General features: G+C 42.7%; 1 protein-coding gene across 4 annotated transcripts in view; it reads left to right on the plus strand.

Annotated features, from left to right (window-relative positions):
• Window positions 1-291: 291 nt before the first annotated feature.
• Window positions 292-15920, plus strand: part of Atp13a4 (ATPase 13A4) — a 139151-nt gene continuing 123522 nt past the window's right edge. The window contains exons 1-2 of one of the 4 annotated variants that reach the window (XM_087575804.1): window positions 292-405; window positions 4372-4513. In XM_087575804.1, the coding sequence (XP_087431930.1) occupies window positions 4451-4513 (63 nt within the window). In that variant the 5' untranslated portion in view covers window positions 292-405; window positions 4372-4450. 4 annotated transcript variants of the gene reach the window in all.

Raw genomic sequence — 15920 nt, forward strand, 5'->3', positions numbered from 1 at the left:
CAGAATTAACGCACCTCTTTCCAGTTCTACAGCATGCCGAGGGCATGTGACCTTGAACAGTTCTTGGTGACCTCTTTCTGACTCAGTTCCTATAGCTTTCAAACGGGGCCAATCATACGTTACTCATCGCCCTGCCTCACAGAGGCGGGAGCAAGGGGGAAATGTTGCAATAGTCTGTGAGGCTCTCAGATGAGAGATGGAAATTAACATGTGACGAAACATGACTGTACTTATCTTCACGCCATCTAAATGGGCCAGGCAAGTGAAATAGCAGCATCTTCACAGCCTGGCGGAGAAACCAGTGCTGGCATTAGCCCTACTTAGCAGCTATTATAGGCTCGCAGAGGTCGAAGACTGCTCCTGGCATAAAGGAAAGCAAGGCGAGAGATACCAGATCACCCAAAGGTAGTTAATTACTTTTTTTTATAGTTAATTACTTTTTATCCTTTTCCTCCTTGCACTTTCCTGTCTAACTTGGCACCAAGGATTTGGAAGATATGCGTGTTGAGAGAGAATCAGAGAATGATGGGAACCACTTCAACTCTTAGACAGTCTTCCCAAATCTGAGAGGTCAATGCTCTTGTGTACTTAGCAGCCTTGCTCTCAGCTGCCCTGTCCAACAGTGCCTATGATAACCATTTTAATTTATTCAGGACAGCATCGTAAGGACTCACTCCCTCCACAAAGCCTCCCCTGCCCACCTCCTATCCTGTGTTTCCTCTGCCATTCTTGTGAAACTTGCATATGATTTGGGATTTTGGTGTTGACTTCGTTTCCACCAAAGATTTAACTCTCAAAAGGTTAGTTTTTCCCTCCAGAAATTAAAGAAAAAATAGGAATATGAATTAGACAAAACTATATAAAAGGGATTATACAAAATATCATGCTGGTATTCTAGAAGATGTTTTATTCTTCGTCAGCCACAGGCTGTGCCTAACATTACCTAATTGGACCCAGTGGCTTCCAGCATATGCAATTGTAGCCACTCCTACAGCACAGGCTGACAGAACAAACTACATGCATTTGTTATCCTTGTTCACTGAGTTAAGTTCAGACCCAGACCTGGTGTTTAAAACCTGCATAGGATGGTTTATCTGTGTTTCCCGGCACATCTTTCTCCCCTTACATCCAGCCTATGGGCAGTGAAAGAGGAGGAGGCCACTCTGAAGAAGATTCTGTGTTTCTCTGGACCATGGGTTTCTTGCTTCTAGGGCTTCCTCCCATGGTCTCGCTTCCTGCCCTTGACCCTGCATCTCCCACTTCTGAATAAATTTCTGCCTACATTATAGGCCTTTCTCAAGTGCTTCCTTCACAGCGAGGCTCTCCGGGTCATGAAAGCCCAACACTTCTTGTAGAGCACTTGGGATGCACTAAAGTAACCTGGAGAAACAGTGCTGTCCTAGTAACATGACTGACAGAGCGGTAACATCCTTTAGTTTAAATGCTCATTTGGTCACTTGCTAATTGCTTTCCTTAAGTAACATAGAACATTGTTCATTTTCTGCGTAGAGGTCTTTTCTGTTGAGGGAAGATGACCAGTGAGCTGTTAACCCCAGTGCATATTTTATAGAACGCTTGGGATAGCGACCTCTCTGAGGAAGTGCACGCTAAATGTGCTTCTCTGTGGAATCTGCGCAGTCGTTGGGTTCCCGTGTGTGGCTGAGCAGGGCCAAGTGAAGGCAAGAGCCCCTTGCAGACCTACGTAAAACTTAGATTTGCGACACCAGCACTGTTGGGAGGTGTGAGGAAACTATTTCTGCCCGGTAGAGTTCTAGAGTCTGTGGACCTTGAGTTTTGATGTGTATAGAAGGTTTTTGGTTTTTCCCATCCCAAACCTTTTTAGTGATTTTTTTAGGGACTTAACTTTCTGCCCACATTTGTCTTAAACATTAGCAGCATTTGATGCTGGCGTAAGGTGGTAGCAGCTTTTCCTGGAATCCCTAACTGGTTACTCAGTTAATGCCACAACTTGTAGGTGGCCAAGGATACAGGGCTCTGGTTAGGAGGAAATGACCCCAGTAATGCCAGTATTTTTTTTTTTTTTTTGGGGGGGGGAGGAATTAAATACTACTCACACCTGCCCATGAGCTCTGCCACTTTCCCTACCAATTTGCCAAAGTTGAGATGAAATGGAAACCTCATTTGTTTTATTATTTTCTTTGTATATATACTAAATGGTTGCTTGTTAAAATGCAAACCAGTGAATTGTGGTCTATTCACAATGATGCACGTTGCTAATTCTGGCCGCTTTCGATATTTTTAAAAAGAAACTTCATGTTTTCATATGTTTGCCTCGTGGTAAGATGTTAATTCTACTTTTATTATTTGGTTAAATAATACTTATGGTTTTCGGAATGTCCAAGAACTCCACACTATACCTTCATACACACAAATATTCATATACATGATTACTGTTATAATGAGTTTTCTTAGTTTGCTTTTAAAAATATTTATCTTATTTTTTATCATTTGCTTAAGACACCTCTCTCTCTCTCCCCTCCCTCTCCCTCCTCTGGTGTGTGTGTGTGTGTGTGTGTGTGTGTGTGTGTGTGTGTGTGTGTATGTATGTGTGTGTGTATGCGTGTATGTGTGTATGTGTGTGTATGTATGTGTGTGTATGTATGTATGTGTGTATGTGTGTGTAAGTGTGTGTATGTGTGTGTATGTGTGTGTATGTATGTATGTGTGTGTGTGTGTGTGTGTGTGTGTGTGTTCTTTCTCTCTCTCACACCTTTATCTCAGTCTCTAAGGGTTTCTTGTGTTAAGCTGGCCAGATCAGTGCCATCTCTTCACTTAGCTGGAAGGGACAGTGTGTGGACACAGTAACTACTCTTTATGGAACATCTTCCAAGGCACCGCTCCTCAAAACACAGCTCCAGGAGGGAGATTTTAGTGTCCTCCTTCTTACTTTACATGCAAGCGAATAGAGGTCTTGGACTTTATGTAGCCTGCTGTATCCCAAGGGGCAAAGATGATACTTGGGAAAACCCAAACTCCAAGCCAAGTCCTCCAACTTAGGAGCACATTTCCTTTACCAGTGTGCTACCAACTGATGCTAAAACCAACGTTTACTCTAAACATGGTGACCGCATCAGCACACATTCACAGCTTGACACTCCTCCCCTCCACATTCCTTCCAGGTATTTCCAGGCAAGCCAAAGTCAGCTCTTGTAGATCAAAGACCTTACAACAAGACTGGTTCAGAGATGAATGGCTGAGAGTTCTTGTTCTATGCTTCTCTACACCATACAGAGACTCCCTACAGTTATCTCAGACTTAGGCTCCAGCTTGTGGAATAACAAACGCACCTCCAAGCAGACTTACTTATGTATTTGAGTCCTTACATCGGCCCCAGGATAACAAATGTGACTTTGTTATTTTATCTTTCTATGCTAAAACTAATTTTTGCATAACTTGTGTGTACATTAAAAAAAAACCTGAATTTGAGGGGCTGGAGAGATGGCTCGGTGGTTGAGAGCATTTGCTGCTTTTCCAGAAACCTGGGTTTGATTCCCACCACACAGATGGCGTCTCAGGGCGGTAACTGGAACTGCAGATCTACAGGATCTGTGGCCCTCTTCTGGCTGCTGAGGGCACGGGGCACACATGGTGCATAGTCATAAACACAGGCAGAACATCTATATACATAAAATAAAGTTTAGAAATATCAAAGGGACATCCCCTCCCCCAACTTTTGTTGTTTGCTCACTTATTTTGTTTCTGGGTATCTGTATGTGTCTGCTCACAAACATCTGAGCTAAAAAGGACCGCCTGGAATAAGTTGATTATACTTTTACGCCTTTACTATACGTTTTTCAAGAAATGCAAGCCTAATTCTACACACACACTAAGCAGAATACTTTGTGTGTGCAAAAGTAAATGCAATTATACATATCTGTCTCGGTGGATTAGGAATAATCTGTATCATTTGTAAACAAAACGAACGCAAACAGTTGGTTTGGGGATTCCAACTAAGCGAATGAAAAATCCTAGCTCTGTTAGCCTCCCCCACACCCTGGTCCCCCAGCTTCTGGGAATGAAACAGCGACCTGGGAGTTCTTGAGCCTGCTTCTCCAGAGGGTCCTGCCAACTCCGCATTGTCTTGCTGGATTTGCAGTCAGATGCCTTACGCTGGCAGGCTGTGGGCAGGCTAAGAGTGTTTTCCCTGTAAGTTGGGTACAAAAAGATCGGCATGGGAGCGGCTTCCTCTGAGACAGCTGAGAGAATGCAGAAGCTGGGAGCAGCCAGAAATTCCTCCTGGCACAAAGTGCCCGGGGGAGGAGTCCACTTTGCTAAGTATTGTCATTTGCTGCAGGAAGGTGTGTGTTCAAGGAGTTTTTAACCTGGAAGACCATTAACTCTTTCATTCAGCGGTCCGGAGGCGGCCCTGGAGTTGGTCCTGGAAGCGTCTGCACGCAAGGGCCAGGGAGCAGGAGTAGAGTGCATTTCCATGGGGGACCACCTTGGGAAGAGCCAGCATGCTTTACTCAACGAAGGGGACGAGAATGAGATGGTAAGTTCCCAGCCCCTTCTCCTCGTCTCCCTTCCCTAGCTTGGCCCACGCACACGCGGGAACGCGTTCTCATACTTCACTGCTTGTCGGCTCTGGAATTACCCGGCAAGAGATAATATCCAAGCAACCTTTCTGTCCCGTGACTGTAACTCCTGACAGCATGAATTTGGTAGAATGAACATATTGTATTCATTTTCATCAAGATTGTTTTCATTGGAAGTAAAACAGAAGGGGAAAGGAGCATGTGACTGGCCGGTGATTAAAGTTTTGAGTCTCTGACTGTATGGAGAGTTGTGTCCAGAACTCCATTTCAACAGGTCTCTGAGAGGAGGACTAGAGTTTTCTCTGCTAGAAAGACCTGAACACCAGAGGCAAGACAGCTGCATGCTGGGTCTTAGTTTCTCTCAATCTCGTTGAGATTGAGTTCAGCGGGGAAGACACAGAATGCAAATATTAGCAATTATCCGCCTTCCCTCATTTTTTTTTTTTTCTACTTCAAAAGATTCACTGTGGTAGAGACTGGTGACAGAGAACTTTGTGTACTTCATCATCTCTCTGGTTTGAGATGCACCCCTGAAACTTGAGATCTGTAAGAAAATGAAAGATGAGACTGCTCTCGGCGAATCCAAAGGGATATTTCTCAATTACAATGTAATCAGGAGAGAGTCGGAGATGTGCAGTTCTGGGTAATAAGGTCTTTCTGCTAATTGTGTAAGCATAGCCTTTTATGACAGAAATGAAGCAATTAAAATGTGAGACTGTGACGCTCTAACTCTATAATAGCGTTTTTTTTTTACCTTCCTGGGATTAATACACAAATAACAAACCCGAAAGATATTTACTTAAAATGTTTTCTTGGTTAATTGCTCAAGTCCTGACTATTAAATTCTTTGTTCTAAAACTGGTCTTTCAAGTTTAATCTGCTTACCTGTTTCTATAGCAACAATTTTTTTTTGACATTCTGGAATCGATCCCATTTATCAAAGCTCCGGAAAAAGTTGTGAAGGACTAATGGGCACTTCAATTCAGATGGCTTTCTTAACCTTGTCTTTACTTCCTTCAGATATAACTATCAGTAACAGTTGCTTTCAGGACTCTCAAATGTCACCACTTACTGGCCTCACGTTGACTCATGCTCCTTTTTCCCTCCTAAGTCTTTCCTTGAAAGACTGAGGTTGCACTCGAATCCTCACCTACAATGCGTTGACCAGAAAGCAGGGACTTTTTGCACGCTCTCTTTCTTTCTCATTTGTAATCACACACACTCGTCTCCTCTTTACTCATCTTCTTTGAAATGTCATTATGGGTCACCTATATTCTTGAAGACTACCTCCTCCCTCACCTAATAAGTGCTGTAGGCGAAGCAATCTTGCCACTGGTTCATCACCGCTAAGACCATCCGGGGTCTGCCCGGTTTTGTATGCAGCTGGAGGCTCAGTTGAGTGCTCCGGCTGGGGAAGGGACACTGTGTATTTTGGTGAGCAGTGATTTGACCAGTCGGCTCAGCAGAGGTGCAGCATTAGTATGCACCCAGCTCCTTGTCCTGTTCCGACCGCCGAAACCTGACCACCTGCCTGGTACTGCATTGTTTTTCTTGCTACACTGGTCCTCACTCATGGCAGAAAACTTCAAAAGTTGTCTATCATATCATATCATATCATATCATATATCATATCACATATATGTATGTATGTATGCATGTATCTATCATCTGTCTATCTCTCTCTCTATCATCTGTCTGTCTATCTATCTATCTATCTATCTATCATCTGTCTATCTATCTATCTATCTATCTATCTATCTATCATCTGTCTATCTATCTATCTATCTATCTATCTATCTATCATATATTTTTGTTCTGGGTTCTGGCATATAATGTGTTTCCATTGTTATTTAGTTTCCGCCATGACCCTGTGAGGTTGGTGGGGAGAGCAATGTACAAGGCATTTGCCCAAGGTTGCTCAGTCAGCAAGTTTAAGAGCTGGAACATCGCATAGGTTGGGCTAATTAGGTAGTTTTGTGTCTCTGTGACTGAACGCAGTCCACTGATGCCTTTTCTTTACTGGGGACACTGTACTCTTCATAGAACATATTTCTTCTAAGAAAGCAAGGCTAAGGAGAATGACTGATGTTAGCTTCCCCAAGGTATGCTGTTTTACAGATTTTTGTATTTGCTGAGTAGATTTGTCTCCTCTGACTTGTGGGCTAATCCCTTTTAGAAAGCCAAGATGGTCTAAAACTGTGACATACCAAAGTATTTACAGGTTCTTTGTAACAACACGAGTGTGGATGTTTCCAATCATAATTCCTCTAATGATAGAAATAGCTTCAAATGTCAATAAAACTTAACCATCTAGGACTTGGCTCTCATGTAAAAGAAGAACGGAGAATGGCTGGAATTATCTTTCAGTCCAGAATCAAAGAAGCAGGAGCTATAGAGCAATTTTAGCTGACATTTTTGAGTATTGCCTTCAAAAAATAAGACACCAAAGGAAGGAAAAACCCGTTGGAGGAAAAGGAAGTGCTTTTCAATACAAAATACAAAAAGGATCCTTTTTGTATTAATGACAATATAATATATATTTCTGTTTTCTGTAAAGATTATTTATAAATGAAGAAGCTAATGTTATGTTATACCTGTCCCGTAGGGCTCCCCAAGGGATGTTTTCTTTTTGTGAAGTGAGACTATCAGATCTCGAGGGAGTTCTCACCCATGAATTCCAGTGTTGTGCATTTCTCTTCTGAAATGACTTAGAAGTGTTACAGCTCATCTCCTCGTGCACGACTAACAATGATACTGATTAATTGATTCAACCATTGATCATATCAATAACATCATTCCTTTTGGAGATGTACTTTATTCTAGCAAGATTTGGAAAAGAGATGTACTCTGAAAGTGCTCTGTATGTTTTTAGCAAGTAAAGAACAAACATTTGACTATTTTTCTGATTACAAAGATAATGTGGTGGTGGTGGTGGTGGTGGTGGTGGTGGTGGTGGTGGTGGTGGTGTGTGTGTGTGTGTGTGTGTGTGTGTGTTTGTGGGTTTGGGTGTTTGTGAAAATATTGAGACAATAACTCAGGACTGAAGAGCAAAGTAGATATGATTCATTAGTGTACATCTGAATATGATTAATACTACCATGTTGGGGACTCTTTTCCAGGCTTAGGCAGTGTATTTATAAAGTCACATCATTCTCATGATTGGAGTGCATTTTCATATAACTTACATCCTTCAGATTCTGCATGTTGTTCCTGTAGTATGGAAATACTGGGTAGTGGGCCCCTGTGTGTCTGTGTGTTGTGACAGCACACATCGGTACACTGAAATGAGCGACATTGATAGAGTTTGTGCTACAGAAGTCTGCACATAACTGCAGTTCTTCCATCCTGGTCCTGCCAGCAAATTGCCAAACACATTGCTTTCCCATTGGTTCCCTTCTCCCCGTCACATGCATCCAGACACGATTTGAATATTATCTGTTGTGTCTCCAAATAAAATAAAACCAATCACAATCTATCCTTAAGGAGTGCATACACATCTTCACAAGTATGCATTCTTAAGGCAAAGAATGGAATCTGTACTCTCCTTTGAAGGCTATCTGCTTTTGTGAGAGCTGAGGATAGATGCAGGTTGGACATTTTTTCCTTTTGTATAGCCCTGCATGTCTACTATGGCATTTGAGTTGTGTTTGTATGAACTGTGCACCCACGTTGCATACTTGTTATTCTTAACTTTGTGTTGGCTGTGATGAACAACATTAGGAATTTTTGGATAGTCTTCCAATTATTTCCTGAGAACAAATGCTCAGAAATAATGTTGCAGTGCTAAAGGAGACGTACAGTTTAACTTTTGACATATAATATTTGACACCGAATACTCCATTTCTCTCTAAAAGTGGTGCCGTGAATTTATACGCCAAGCAGCAATCTCTTTTCGTGGATATTTACTCTCTTCCCTCCCCCTGTCCTCAAATGTTACTTTTTAATTTTGATTCTTCTACTCTAGAAAATGATGTTTGATGCCCGTATTCATTGTGCACTTCCGAGATGAGGTTAAACATGTTAATTGACATTTATGTTTTCCCCTATGACCCCTCCTGTTCCCGATGTCACTAGCGCTGCATTAAACATTTAACCTAACATGTATGCGCTCTTAACTAAGAGAATGTGATTGCTTTGTTGTCACCATGATGCCTGCTATACACACAAGTGGGTAATCCAAAGGCAAAGAAGGTCACAAGGGCAGTGTGTTTGGTGGTATGCTGACAAATATTTAACACAGTTCTTTGTTAAGAACTGAGAAACTAAAGACTAGAGAATATGGAGACCCAGGAGACTCTTTTTCAATTTCCAGATCATTTCCGAATGTCTGGCAAGATGCTACTATTGCAGGTCCTCTGGGGTGGTGGCAGGCAGTGTGTAGGTTCAGCCACATGGGCAATAGTACTGTGTCATCACTGTGAGTTGGGGCTGTGTGTCCTCAACAATCAGTCAGCTCACTCTGATGTCTCTCCTTTCCTTCTCTACTGCCCAGGAACAGAAGCCCCCCCCGCCCTGCCCCGTCTTCATAGCTACTCACTTATTATGCTTCCCAAGCACCTCCGAGATGCTTGCCAATGTTAACTAGTAGGCCTTCAAATTACATAGAGAAGGAATTGTGTTCAGGCTGAGACATTTTGTCAGTTGAAAATGTTCAGGAAGCTGGGCCACTGGCCAAGTCTGATGTCTTTATCCTCCATTCATGGCTGCAGAACTCCCATGAAGTGAACTCATCTTTGATATAAACCTGTGAGGAGTGGGATTTAATTGTCACTGGAGAGCAAGGGTCCTGTCTGAGCAACCTCTCCGTGGCCTTCCCAAGTCAGGCACAGTCTCTGGCACAGACACCGTGGCCCTGGTTGGCTATAACGGCATGCTCCATTAACCTGCAGTTTTACATTCTGAAGAAAAACAAAAAATGAAGACGTAATAGGGCTCAGAAATAGAACCACTTTGAGTAATTAAAAAATAAAGCTAGAAAATTTGTTATTTAAAAAAAACCCGGTGAACAATCTCCAGTAGCTTTCATTCTTTCCCAAGTATAAACACCTTATTGTGCAGAGTTAATTAACCATACTGCACTATTTTTCTATGATACTTTATTATATTCTCAAATTCATTCATGTGTGAGCCTAACAGATTATTTCTGCCACCTCTGGTCTGTACCAGGAGTCCTCTGGGCGAACCAGGAAGATCTTCAGTGAGTGAAAAACGGCTCCTGTTTCTGAGAAGCTCATAGTTGAGTGGAGAAGGCCAAGCACATAATTCACAGGCCTAGAGCAAAATGAAAATGAAGTGGCTTGGGTCCAACAGTTACCAAGAACTTCATGGTAATAACAATACACTGTACCGAGTGTAGGGTACAAGTGTAGGGAAAAGAGTTTTCAGTGTGGGCCCCTTTGTGACCACAGAGTATGCCACTCACCTATTGCAAGCAAATGTCATGATAGAGTTGTGCAACCAGACCTGTGGGAAATACTAAGGAGCAATTCGGTGACAGCAAACCATAGGAAGAAAGGTGGTGTGTAGTCTCCTTCAAGGGGTAGATAAGAATGTGTAGGGCTTTGTAAGGCATTCCAAAGGATGCAAATTTTCCATTTTAATGGCTCTCAAGCACTGGTCCAGGAAATAACTACCGGACCCATGTTGGGAACTAGATAAAAAAATAGACTCTTAGACTTCATTCTAGACCTCCCAAATTAGTGATAATAGAGTTGGACTTAATTGGAATGATTGGAATGTTGGCCTTATTGACATATGTTGAAACCACAGGATATTTGGGTGATATGGAGGGTTTTCATGGAGTGAACAAGATTTTTTTTTTAGAAAGATAAAGCCAGTGAGGAAATGTTTGAAACAGTCAGTCTAGTCAAGAGGATCAGAACTAAACTAATGCCTCGTCAAAGAGGATGATGGATAGAAAATGGATTTGACAGTATTTAGAAGTTAGTATTAAAAAGAATCGATTATCTCTCGACTGTCATGTAAGAAAGAGTGAGACCGAGGGAAATGACACTAATTCCAGATAGCTGAAAGTGTCCTAGCTTGAGGCCACAAGTTGGGAGTGCAGATGGCAACAGTTAATAGTGAATTTTGATGTTGGTTTGGACCAAGTATAGACTAAGACTATAGACAAGGTAAGTGGCTTATTCTAAGTAACTGCGCAAGAACTATCACCTCTCCTTTACCAGTAGGGGAATTGAAGCATGAAACTGTTAAAGGATATGCCTAGGTTCATTCGGCTAAGTGAGAGAATGCTAAGTGACGGCTTAAGTCCTTGCTTGGACAGTGGCTTGCTGTCTATTGGGTTTTCACAGTTCTGGATGTGCTAACTTCTTAATAGTGAAAACAGCTGAGTGCAGTAGAAGGAAGCACACCAGGAAGCTGTGGGCCAGCACCGAAGTGTTGGCCCTGACAGTATTTACTTTTATAACCACAAAACAAATTAAGCACACCTCTCTTTGACTTTGCCTCACAAGGCAGGAGTCATAAATACCTTACTTGTCTGAACCAAGGCTTCAGTGAAGTTAATTTTTTTAAGGTTCTCTCCTAATCCTGTGACTAAAATCTAAAGAAGTACACGAAACCACTGTGATTTTTTTTAAAAAATTACTTTTCTTGGATATTTTATGTATTTACATTTCGAATGTTATCCTCCTTCTCCTCTCCCACACCCCTCCCCCCTGCTTCTATGAAGATGTTCCCATTCCCACCCACCCACTCCAACCTCAACATCCTGGCATTACCTTACATTGGGGAAACAAGCCTTCACAGGGCCAAGGGCTTTCCCTTCTATTGATGCTGGACAGTGCCGTCCTCTGCTACATATGTCCCTCCATGTGTACTCATTGGTTGATGGTTTAGTTCCTGGGAGCTCTGGTGGGGTTTGGTTGAGTGATATTGTTTTTCCCATGGTGTTGCAAACCCCTTCGGCTCCTTCAGTCTTTTCTCTAACTCCTCCATTGGGGTCCCCGTGTTCAGTCCAATGGTTAGCTGCAACCATCCTCGTCTGTATAAGTAGGGCTCTGGCAGAGCCTCTCAGGAGACACTCATATCAGGCTCCTGTCAGCAAGCGCTTCTTGGCATCAGCAATAGTGACTGGCTTTAGTGGCAACATATGGGATGGATCTCCAGGTGGAGCAGTCACTGAATGACCTTTTCTTAGTCCCTTCTCTTTCTTTGCACTGTGTTTCCTCCTGTGAGAATTTTGTTCTCCCTTCTAAGAAGGAATGAAGCATCCACATGTTGGCCTTCTTTCTTCTTGGGCTTCATATCTGTGAATTTTTCTTAGGTATGCTAAGCTTTTGGGCTAATATCCACTTATCAGTGAGTGTGTACTATTTGTATTCTTTTGTGACTGGATTACCTTACTCAGGATGATATTTTCTAGTTATATCAATTGCCTAAGAATTTCACGTGGTCATCATTTTTAATAGCTGAGTAGTACTCTATTGTATTCATAAACCACTTTTTCTGTATCCATTCCTCTGTTGAAGGGCATCTGGGTTCTTTCCAACTTCTGGCTATTATAAATAAGGCTGCTATGAACATAGTGGAGCATGTATCCTTGTTATATATTTGAGCATCTTTTGGATGTATGCCCAGGAGTGGTATAGCTGGGTCCTCAGGTAGTACTATGTTTAATTTTCTGAAGAGCTGACAGACTGATTTCCAGAGTGGAAACCACTGTGATTTAAAGAACGTTTTGATACTGTTGATTTCTTCAAGGTGCTATGGGTTTGGTATTCTTCTTTTGTGTATGAATGTATGTTTGATTTAATTTTTTGAGACAGAGTCTTTCTATGTAGTCTGAATGATTTTGAATTTATCATTCCCCTGCCCCAGGTTCTTAGGTGCTGGCACTGCAGGAGTATACCGCTACACCTAAGACTGTGAGCTTGTCTAGCTAAGAAAAGGAAATGTATCTGAAGATATTGCCTTCAACGGGGGCTAGAAATTTACAAGTTCTATGCACACTATTCGAAGATGAGGGGGTAAAGAGTATTAGCCAATGATGAACTGGCATCCGAGTTTACAAAGGGCTGAGCCCCCATCCCCAAAGAAAAACAGACACGAAGAACCAGTGACTTGGTAACGTGTGCAGAGGAAAGTCACCCATTGATAGTGGTTTTAAGGCTTTGTGAGGATTAGACAAATTCGGACAACCCACCTTAATGACCCATGGCTCATTCTTTTTTTTTTGGTTCTTTTTTTCGGAGCTGGGGACCGAACCCAGGGCCTTGCGCTTCCTAGGCAAGCGCTCTACCACTGAGCTAAATCCCCAACCCATGGCTCATTCTAAATGCTCATCGTGTAAACCTTGGCAAGCTGTCCAAACCACTGCACAGTCAGAGATGAAGGACTGAGGAGGACACAGCCTCCCTACTCCTGCTATCTGCCTGAGGCCAGTCTTTTGAACAACGAGCACAGCCTTGGCTGGATGTTCCCTCAGAGAAAGAACAGATAGGTGTCTAGCTGTCCTGTATGCTTTCCTGAGCGATGTCTCTCAAACCGGGACACACTCTGACCTTGATGCAATCACACAGGGTCCTGGCAGAGACTGTCATCATCTCAAATTCAGCGTTGGGGCAGGGCCAGGCTGGAAGGTTTTGAGACTCTGTTACTTTACTCTCAAAATCAGTGTATGGCTAATACGGGGAGTGAGGGATCATGTAGGCTTGAAGGCCTCTCCAAAAGCACCCAAGGATTTAAGTTTGCACAGATATGTGGAAACATATAGATACAAATAGCTACTTATACCTTTTTTTTAATGAAAAAGGTTTTTTTTTTCCTAGAGCCCGTTTAAAATATTTTAAATTCCCAAATGTCATTTTTGGGATCATTTTCTACCCATCTTAAATCAGGAGAGTTGCCATGCTGTCATGCTGTCTCCTCCTGGAGGAGCAGCCTTCTCTTCTGCCTGTAGGCTGGTGGAGGATGGTGGAGTAGTCAACACACAGATTACCGTTGATGTACACTAATGATTGCAATGACTTTATAGCATCCTGAGCATTTCATATTCATAAAGTAGGAATCAAAGTTCTATATCATGAGCTTTTTTTTTTGTATGTATATCCTGTTCTGGAGAGAGAGGAAGGAGGACTTTTGTAGAGGGCATGTCTCTCCTTTGCATGTTCTTGTAGGGAGGTCATTACCACCAAAAGGCTATTTTTAGACTTACTACTCCTCCCCTAAGCCCCAACGTCATGTAAAAATAACCTATCAACTTAATTTGTGCTGCCTATACTTCCTGGGTATAGGGCTATCCATTGGAATATGGTCAACCTACCAGGCTTACATCCTTGATGAAAACTGACTCTCCCAACCCCAGAAGCTGTCAACTCTCTAAGGCTCCTCAGTTAGGATAGGGGTCATGAACTCCTTTTCACTCCATGCTAGAATGTTGACTGGCTAGTTCTTATGACAGGTCTTATTCAGGCAACCACAGTTGCTGTGAGTTTATGAGTGTGGCTGTCCTCTCATGTCCAGAAGACACTTTCGCTCTGGTCCTCCATGACCTCTGGATCCTATGATCTTTCTGTCCCCTTTCTGTGATGCTCTCTGTGCCATGTAGGAGTGCTGCATAGATGCTCCTTTGTGGCTGACCACTTCATGGACAACTCATTCTCTGTTCTTGTAGCTAGTTACGAATTTATGAGCTAACCACCATCAGCTGCACAAAGAAACTTCTCTGATGAGGCCTCAGAGCTGTACTAATTTATAGGTAGAGAGATATGAATTCAGAGAGCAGTTTGATGCTATGTCCATTAAGCAGAATAGTCTAGTATGTTTACCACTGTGGGCTGTGAGCTCTTTAAACATGGATTCTTGGCTAGATTTGCAGAGCCAGGCATGTTTCCTGGATTTATATCTAATCATAAAGTTGTTGGTTACCCTCATGACATTCACGCCATGGTAGCACCCATGGGTATATCTTGCAGTGTTGATCATTGTTACAGTTTGTAGGGCTCATATCTGGGTAAGACTTTGAGGACACCCTCATTCCCATAGCTGGCATAACATCTAGCCAGAGGGAGAACGCCTGCTGGTCAATACTAACTTGATTTCTACATGGTCTAGGACCAATGCGTGTGGCGTCTTCAGTAAAAGGTCTTACCATCGAATTCCAGTAGTCTGCATTGTTTGGGGGAGGTCTTTGGGATAACTATGAGCAACATCTTGAGGGAGGTATCATACCCCCAGCAGTGGGCTTTTGATTAGGTGACCTGTGATTTCTGGGATGAACACAATCCTCTGTGTAGGGTCTTAGGTAGGTAGTAGTGTTAATAGTAATATAGGGATACTACTCCTGTGGTTAAACACCATGAACAAAGCACTCGGGGAGGAGGTAGTTTATTCAGTTTGTACTCCCACATCGTAGTCCGTCACTGAAGGAAGTCTGGGCAGGAAATCAAGCAGCGCAGGAACCTGGAGGCAGGAGATGATGCAGAGACTACAGAGGAGTGCTGCCTAGTGGCCTGCTTCTCACGGATTGCTCAGCCGGTCTTCTTGTAGAACCCAGGACCACCAGCCCAGGGATAGCATCACCCACAATGGGCTGGGCTCTCCCCTATCAATCACTAATTAAGAAAATGCCCTACAGGCTTGCCTGCAGCCTGGTCTTATGGGGGCATGTTTTTTAGTTGAGTTTTCCTCCTCTCAGATGACTTCAATTGGTGTCAACCTGACAGAAAACTTTCCAGCATAGCAAGGTACCAATTAAAGATCTTATATCACATACAAAGTAGGCTTGATGATATGAGGGGGAGAGTGGTGGGAAAGAATGTTTGGTCGGCAGAATAATGCAGGGGGTAGGGCAGGGAAAGAGGTTGGGAGAGGGATGAATAACATTAAGGATGTTTGAAAGAGCCATACGGAAACCTACTATTTTATTGAGCATTTCTTATCTCTGGGGATTGAACTCAGACTTTTGTGCATGATAAGCAAGTTTTAACTTCTGCCTCACTTCCCTAGCCAATGTTATGTATTTATTTCAGCTTTGCTGTCCTTTAGAAATACCCAGTAACCCAACGTTATCTGTCAGTTGAAGAAAAAAATATTTTGTAGGTTTTTTTTTTATTAGATTACAAGAAACGATTTTGTTTTCCATTTTCTCTAACCAGCCATTGTGTAGTCTTCTTTCCGGCTTGTTACAGAATTTGTCAAAATTCCCTCCCTTCCTTTCCTCCATACGCTCCCCTTCCCCTCTCTTCTTCCTTCTTTCCCCCCTTTTCTTCTTTCCTATGTGGCTCTGTTGTGTTGCCCAGGTTCATGGAACTCCAGGGCTTAAGTGATACTACCTCTTCAACATCCCAGATGTTGGGAGCTACCGATGAACGCCATCACATCTGGCTCATTGGTCTACTC

Source organism: Rattus norvegicus, chromosome 11, assembly GCF_021556685.1.
Source record: "Rattus norvegicus strain SHRSP/BbbUtx chromosome 11, alternate assembly SHRSP_T2T, whole genome shotgun sequence".
In the NCBI taxonomy this organism is placed as follows: Eukaryota; Metazoa; Chordata; class Mammalia; order Rodentia; family Muridae; genus Rattus; species Rattus norvegicus.